The 8,024-nt window shown below is 32.9% G+C and overlaps 2 protein-coding genes across 2 annotated transcripts; both read right to left on the bottom strand.

The window, feature by feature from the left end:
- Positions 1-564: 564 nt before the first annotated feature.
- Positions 565-2,582, bottom strand: LOC120317879 (olfactory receptor 14C36-like). Its single transcript, XM_039364860.1, has one exon. The coding sequence runs from the start codon at positions 2,382-2,384 to the stop codon at positions 1,680-1,682; it is 705 nt and encodes a 234-aa protein (XP_039220794.1). The 5' UTR covers positions 2,385-2,582; the 3' UTR covers positions 565-1,679.
- Positions 2,583-4,720: 2,138 nt separating this feature from the next.
- Positions 4,721-7,699, bottom strand: LOC120317878 (olfactory receptor 14J1-like). Its single transcript, XM_039364859.1, has 2 exons — positions 7,623-7,699; positions 4,721-7,532 (listed from the first exon to the last, which is right to left on the bottom strand). Exon 2 carries the CDS (start codon positions 7,513-7,515, stop codon positions 6,604-6,606), a length of 912 nt encoding a protein of 303 aa, XP_039220793.1. The 5' UTR covers positions 7,516-7,532; positions 7,623-7,699; the 3' UTR covers positions 4,721-6,603.
- Positions 7,700-8,024: the final 325 nt, after the last annotated feature.

The following is an 8,024-nucleotide window of genomic DNA, read 5'->3' on the forward strand; positions in this document are numbered from 1 at the left end:
AGAGACCATTGTTTAAATACAGATACTTTAAACAGTTCAATTCTACTATTACAATGCATGGCACAAATAAATAATTTATAATATCCTGAAAATCTTATTCACACTCATTTTCCCCATTTTTCCCCCCATGCAATATTCCAGGTTTTGCAAAAAGAAACTTGCTTGCCAAACAAAGTCCTCTAAAATATCTCCACAATAAATGAAACATAGTGGCAATCTATTGCCACCTAGTTAATATGGATGGGTGACTGTAGAAAACAAAATAACACAAATGTACTACACCATTCCTGCATTTATATGCATATATAATAAGCAAAATGGTAAGTTTTTTTTTCCTCATAGCATTAAAAAATATACAGAAAAAATAATACATGCATATTTTAAAGTATAAAGTATCTTAATAATGTCATTATCGATAACCTTATATTCAACATAGAGAATTCAAAATATATATTTATATCAAATAGTAATGCTTAATTATTTTTCATGCTGCATTATTGATAAATATATATTACATTAGATATTTAATGGAAGAGATTTCTGTTACAATTATAGGCAGATTTACTGAGGAATTATAATGCTGAGTACTTCTTTCTAGTAGAACTGACACTTCATTGATCATGATGTACTTACAAATTTGTTGAATTTTACCCTTTAGTTTTGGTTTACTGCTTGCCTAAAATCTGAAATTAAAGTAAGTCCTTGATGCATTAAATAGAGGTTCAGAGACCACTGCTTAAATACAGATACTTCAAACAGTTCAATTCCACCTTTCTACAACGTGGGGCATAAACAAATAATTTATAATTTCTGCAAATTTTATTCTCACTCATATTCCCCTTTTTCCCTATGCACTATGCCAGGTTTTGTAAAAGAAACTTGCTTGCCAAACAAAGTCCTTTAAAATATCTCCACAATAAATGAAACATCATTGTAATCCATTGCCACGTAGTTAACATGGATGGATGACTGTAGAAAAAACTAGCCATTCCTGCAATTATATGCATATGTAATAAGCAAAATGGTAAGATATTTTTTCCTCATAGCATTAAAAAATAAACAGAAAAAATAATACATTATTGATAAATCTATATTTCATTAGATATTTAATGGAAGAGATTTATGTTACAATTATAGGCAGATTTACTGGGAATTATACCTGGTAAAAATAATTTCTATCTTGATGAAACATGCATAGGGATGAGACGCATATGCTAAATTTACACATTGACATGAAATGTATATGTTTCTGATGACAACATGTCTATGTTACAGTTTATCAGAATAGTTGAAACCAAGAATGATTTTTGCACAAGGAATTAGGACAAATATTGAGAATTTGTTTCCAGAATGCCATTTTGAGTTCCTTATTCCTCATGCTATAAACTAGTGGGTTTAAGAGTGGCGGTACCACACAGTAAAATATTGATATAAATGGATATAAGGCTGAAGAGGTGGTAGATGTTGGACTGAAATAGGCAAGGGTACCACTTACCGCAAACAAACAAATGACTGTGAGATGGGGTAAGCAAGTAGACAAGGCCTTTTGTTTTCCTTGGGAGGATGGGATTCTAAAAACTTCTCTGAAGATCTGCACGTAAGAAAAAACAATTACAGCAAACTGAATGAATCCTAAACAAGAACCAAAGATGAGAGTCCAGAATTTGGTGAAGTATGAATCAGAGCAGGAGCAACTGAGGAATGTCACAGAAGAATTGATTGATGACTCTGGAACAGAATTCCATTGTGAATAAATTTCCAGTATAGAGAGCAGAGTAGAAAAGGCCACCCATCCATGCATTGGTTGCCATTTGGACACAGACTTTTTTGTTCATTGCTATCTCATAATGTAGTGGATTGCAGATGGCTACATAACGATCATATGCCATGACGACAAGGAGGAAGAGATGAGACATTACAAAGAAAACAAAGAAGAAAATTTGACAGAGACACCCAGAGTAAGAAATAGTTTCAGTGTTCATCAAAGAATTCAGTAGTGATTTAGGAACTGTGACAGAGATGGAACCAAGATCTTGGAAAGATAGGTTGGCTAGAAAAAAATACATGGGTGAGTGAAGTTGATGACTGTGAAGAATGACGGTGATAATAATGAGATTCTCAGTGAGTGCTACCAAATAAATTACTAAAAAACTGGTGATATGAACTATTCTTAGCTCCTTAGTGTCAGGGAATCCATGCAGAAGGAATTCACCAACTCCTGATTGATTTTCCATAGTGCTATTTCCTCTTTGCAGTCTGTGAAAAAAAACCTGAAAGATCAGACTCCTTTTCAATGTAGCAGGATTCACAATGGGCTGGAACACTTTGAATATCATTTTGTCACACCTGGTAGTGCTAGAGAGATGGGAACAATTTTCATCCATGGAAAGTCTGTAGCTATTCCCAAGGAGTTCATTTCTCAGTTGATCAGTACTGACTGAAATTATGCATTTGACATTGGAATTCAAACTTTACATTGACTTTAGTCCAAACAACAGCTATTAAAATAGCCTTCAAATTGTATTAATTGGGTCACAAGAGATTTTGTTTTGTTCAGTCCATTTTTAAAAAGTTTTACCAAAACACATATTAACTATGCAGGCTCTATAATGACTTTTAGATTTCCATAATTATAGTACAAGGTGATTTCTATCACCTTATATTGGTCCAAAGATAAAATGCCTATGAAAACTCGATTTGAGGGAAGGGGGAGAAACAAAGGGGGCCATGAGGAGTTGCAATAGGGACAGGCAAGTAGTCTTGACAAAGAAACTATTTTTTTAAAAAAACAAGAGTTTTCAAATAAACCTTTGGGTAGCACCCATGAAATTTTGGCAGACCTTATAAAAGTGAAGTTCTTGTTAATTTAGTTATATTTTTTTATTAACAGTACTCTAGTTCTGTACAACGTTTTTTAAATAATATTTTTATTAATTTTCCAATTTTCCATTTAAGTATTTAAAAAGCAACATGGTGGCTAGGTTAATCAAGAGTACAAATCTCAAGTTACAACATCAAACATTTCCTCTCTTTTTCTCTTAAGGTTTACTGTCTCGTATTTAAGTTAATACAGTTCTTATTATATCAACTCAGTAAAAACATCATTATTACATTTATCAATAAATTTTAGCTTATATGTATTTTAATTATTGTTTACATTCAATCTTCATAAACAATCCATATGCTGTTATTATTTTTTCCCAATTTTTAGTTTCCAATCAATATTCCAAGTTAGCCTTTAATATTTATAATTTTCAGGCTTTAGGTAACCAAGAATTCCCTTATCTCAATCCATAACAGAATCTACAGTAATATCCAAAATACACATTATTGAATATAATCTTGTTCTATTTCCTAAATATTATCTATTTCTCACCATATTAAATCATCTACTTAATAATACGATATCCCCTTTAAGAAATCAAAACCATTATATATATTACCTGGGTTAATCAATAAATCAAACCTATTCATAATATTTTTTTCTTTTAGGTCTAATTTTTAAATATTAAACAGATAAAATCCTTATTTTCAATTAATTTGCCAAATATTTTAAATCTAATGACCAGAATTCCCCTTATCTCAACTTCTCCCTTTAACCCTCTAATTAATGATATGAAATCCCCTCTAATAAATCAAAACTCCAATTTTCTTCAGCCTTATTCTGGCTTTCTTCCTTTGCCATCTAGGCTTCCATATCAGTGCTTTTAGATAATCAAATAGATCTCCCTCTATTATTATAATTTTATATTATTATTATTTTTATTTGAAATAAAGGAGACCATTTAATTGCCATTTGTATTCATTAAGTTGTCTCCCTATTATTCCAATTCCCCATGATTGCCCTAATATGTTTATCTTCCATTCAATCTGTTCCTCTTCTTTCTCAGATTTCTTCTGATTTATATAGAAAGTCTTTTCCATTTTCAGTGTTGTCACTCCCTTTTCTGAATTTTCCATTAATTGTATTTGTTGGTCAATTGAGTCTGCTGTCTTAATATTTGATTGTTCCACTCTTCTGTTATCTTCTGTGTTGTTAGTTCTTTGCTTGTAATCAAAGTTTGGGTTTGTGTATCTAAGCTGGTGTCTTGATCTTTTACGTTAGGTCTTATTTTATCACAAGCTGAAAGAATGGTTTCATGTATTGCTTTTAACATGGAAAGGATCATTTCCTGGTCTTCATACATCTCTTTTACATGTTTATAAATAGTCTTTATAGTAGAAAACATTTGTCAAGCAAGATTTTATAGTCCAAGGTATTTCATCATCTCATATAGTAACCAATATTCCTCAAATAAAGAGATAAGAAGACAATTCTCCACATATAACTCTGAAAGTCAGTAAAGGTTTACATTCACAGTTCAAGTAGGCCAGTTATGCCACCCAGCTGTTCTCTTACAGCTGAGTTTCTCACAGGTGGTGCCAAGGTCAGAAGAGTATTATCTAAGATCTGGGCTTCGAGCCAAGTCTCTTTTGGGAAATAAGTTGTAATACCAAACTTCACCACAAGATGTCACTGATGCCATTTAAGGTTTTTTAAATCCAAATTTTTTATAATCCTTTTTCCAATTTTATTTCTTTTTTGTAGTTAAAAGCAAAAGTCTCCAATAAAAATAGGAAAATTTTTGGTCCCCAAGTTTCCAGAACATATAAATCCAATTAGATTAAAGTTGTTCTTTTAGTGCTTTAATTCCCCTGGGTAGTCAGTTGCCGCTATTCTTAGAGGGTGGGATAGAAATTCCCTTCCCTTTCTCCTCACAGGGGGAAAGATACTTCAGGCAGCTTTTACAGGAAAAGGAAGTACTTAGAGTAAAAAGAAGATCAGATCTCATCCAGTTTCATCCGCGTTGCTTTCAAAGCGTTTGGTGGTAAGTTTGACTTCGACTGTCTGCAGCCTAGAGATGGGCCATATTACTATGGCCGGTCTTTCCTCCGCAGGTTTGGAGGGCTGCCCTGGATCTAGCAGAAGGGCTGCTGCCCTCCCGCGATCAAGCGGGGGTCCCCTCCTTGCTTGTCGCCCCTACAGGGCAACTTTTGACCCTTTCCAGGATCCACCAGTGGAGCGAAACTGAACACAGAAGATGGAGCTTACCTTCCAGTGGCCGCGACTGCTGCGATGGCAAACTGGAAGTCTGTACAACTTCTATAGCACTATTTCCAAAACAAAAAATAGATTGACTGCAAAGATAGGACATTTTATTTTTCAGGATACCATTACATCATCCCACAAAACTTAACTCTGCATGAAGAGAACAATGGAACCCCAATAAGCTGAAATGCTTGTGCTAAATTTTCACATTTGATTTTAACAAAACATTTGATTTTACCAAAAATTAGATTGACTACAAAGCTAGGACATTTTATTTTTCAGGATATCATTACATCATCCCATGAAACCATAACTCTGCATGAAACCCCAATAAACTGAAATGCTTTTGCTAGAGTACCAACAATGACGTTAACAAAATGTCTGCTTCTTCAATATGGGTAGGTATTCTGTCCTGAGAAAACATTTCTTTTGCCAGCAGCTTATTCAAACCAACAGCATTACTTTTTGAAAATATAAGAGGATGGTGCAAAGACTTTAAGTTGCAAAGTTATCTTGTAGAAATTCAGGGCAGATCCAGGTGATTTGTATTATAAATCTCAGGCACTCATAAATAATTTATAGCTAAAGGTGGCAGCTAGATTCCTGATGGGCCATCCCCACATCAAATAAGAAGAGCATTTATTCTGAAGTCTCCACTTCATTACCAGTAGGTTTTTGAATTCAATAGAAATATCAATAATTTTTAAAACCTTTATTGTGCAGCACAAGGATACCTTTAGCAACACATACAGTAGTGAATCAAATCTGTCCATCTGATCTTTTATGTAGAGATGCTTATTATGACTCCCATGACTTTTTCCTATTATGACTTCCTCACTCAGGAGGAAGGCCAGAAAGCAGGCTTTTTAAGTCATGATTTTTTACAGAATATTTTCTCTATGACATTATTTTACAGATACATTTCATCACTAGACTGTAGGGAGTTTGAAGACCGTTTAACTATTAACTCAGTTGTAATAAGGGAACAAGAACTTCAAAATACATATTAAATGTACAAGGAATAGTTATGTTTCTGCCTTTTTATTTATATATGCCTGTAAGATATGGGTGATTACCACATCATATGGATTTCCTAAAATTATTACAATTTACCAAATACCAATATAAGTCTTTCTTGAAGAATAATAAAAATAATAAAATAAATATTCTAAGCAGCATATTCAAACCAGCTTTAATATGTTTTTTATCTATTGGTTGCAGAAAAAAAAATTATCCAGTCTCATTCAATCAAATTTCACTATCATTTCCTTAGCTCATTTTTTTATTTAACTATTAATGTCTTGAGGCTGAAGAGTCATATAACAGACAATTGTCATAAAACCAATGTATAACAATTTTGGGTTGATAAATACATATAAATTAAATAAACTTACAAAATTAAGGGGATAAATGTCTCATAGTAAAATTTACCTCTCTTACTTGCTCTCTGATTTCTCTTCAAATTTTTATAAATAAATAAATAAATACACTGCTCATATTTCTTTAATACAAAATTACTTAAAATTAAGAAGTCTTGTAAGAACAATTTTAATCTGCTTATTTCTCATGCCATAAATCAATGGATTTAAAATGGGTGGAATAATGGAATACATTATTGTAATTATGAAATCAAGGTGTGAAGGACTGTCAGATATGGTCCTTAGGTAGGCAAAGCAGCCAGAAAATAAAAATATGGTGAGGATAATGAAGTGGGGAAGACAAGTGGAGAAGGCTTTTTCCCTTCCTTGAATAGAAGGGATTCTCAGTACAGCAGAGAAAATTTGAACGTAAGTAAGAACAATGAAGAAAAAACAACCCACTACCAATGTAGCAGTAAATACTACAATTCCAAATTCAGTTACATATAAACCAGAGCAAATAATTTTAAGTAGATGTGGAATTTCACAGTAGAACTGGTTAATATTTTTAGAACAAAAAGGAGTAGTAAATGTTGCAACAGTGTGTAATGTAGTATTAAGGAAGCTGGCAACCCACACACTGCCAACCATTTTGATGCAAGCTGTCCTGTTCATGATCATTTCATATTGTAAAGGATTACAAATGGCAACATATCGATCATATGCCATAATAGTAAGGAGGGAAATACAATAGCTCAAAAAGAAGATTGATGAGAAAACTTGAGCAATGCAGCCAGAATATGAAATATATCTGATATCCATAAGAGAATTGAAAATAGCTTTGGGGATAATGATTGTAGTAGAACCAATGTCTTGCATGGCTAAATTCATCAGGAAGAAGTACATAGGGCTGTGTAGGTGGTGGTCAAAAACAACTGCAATAATGATGAGAAGGTTCCCTGTTACTATCATTAAATACAGTATAAGTAATAGAATTCCATATGTAGTCTGTAGCTTCCAAATCTTTGAGAATTCCAAGAGTAGAAACCCAGATGTGTCATTATCCATTTTGAATCATGATATCCCTAAAATTAAAGGAGCTGTATTAAATGTTTTCTATTAAGATAATTTTGGGAAGATATGAAGATAAACTATTCAAGGTTGAGTGAAATTACCTTAAATCCCTGCTTCTACAACCACATTCAATCTTCTGAGTAACAGCACAGCCACCTCACCCATCAATTGTCTTCTTTTAATTTAATGTTCTCTATGATGTCTCTTTTATTTAATACCACCAGTGCCTTACAAAAATAATTTGAAGTTTGTCCTAGGGATTTGTTTGTCCTAGGGATGTTTTGTTTCTAATTGAAAATATTAGCAATACCTGCCCCCCCTCCCCCCAAAAATGAATGGCTCACCCTCTTTAATCATGGAGATTTCTTCTTTTTCCTATTGTTTTGTTCAACCAACAGCAAAATGTTATGTTGTGAAGGCATCACTGAGATTTTGTTTAATTTATTTTCCATTTCCCTATAGTTTATCTGTTGGCATTGTTATAAAATCATTATGGACTGAAA

This window comes from Crotalus tigris, unplaced genomic scaffold (genome assembly GCF_016545835.1).
Source record: "Crotalus tigris isolate CLP2741 ecotype Arizona unplaced genomic scaffold, ASM1654583v1 scf7180000019880.56703, whole genome shotgun sequence".
Classification (NCBI taxonomy): domain Eukaryota; kingdom Metazoa; phylum Chordata; class Lepidosauria; order Squamata; family Viperidae; genus Crotalus; species Crotalus tigris.

Bases quoted from the DNA above. Each gene is read 5' to 3' on its own strand.
- LOC120317879 (XM_039364860.1), bottom strand. From the start codon at position 2,384: ATGGATGAAAATTGTTCCCATCTCTCTAGCACTACCAGGTGTGACAAA.
- LOC120317878 (XM_039364859.1), bottom strand. From the start codon at position 7,515: ATGGATAATGACACATCTGGGTTTCTACTCTTGGAATTCTCAAAGATT.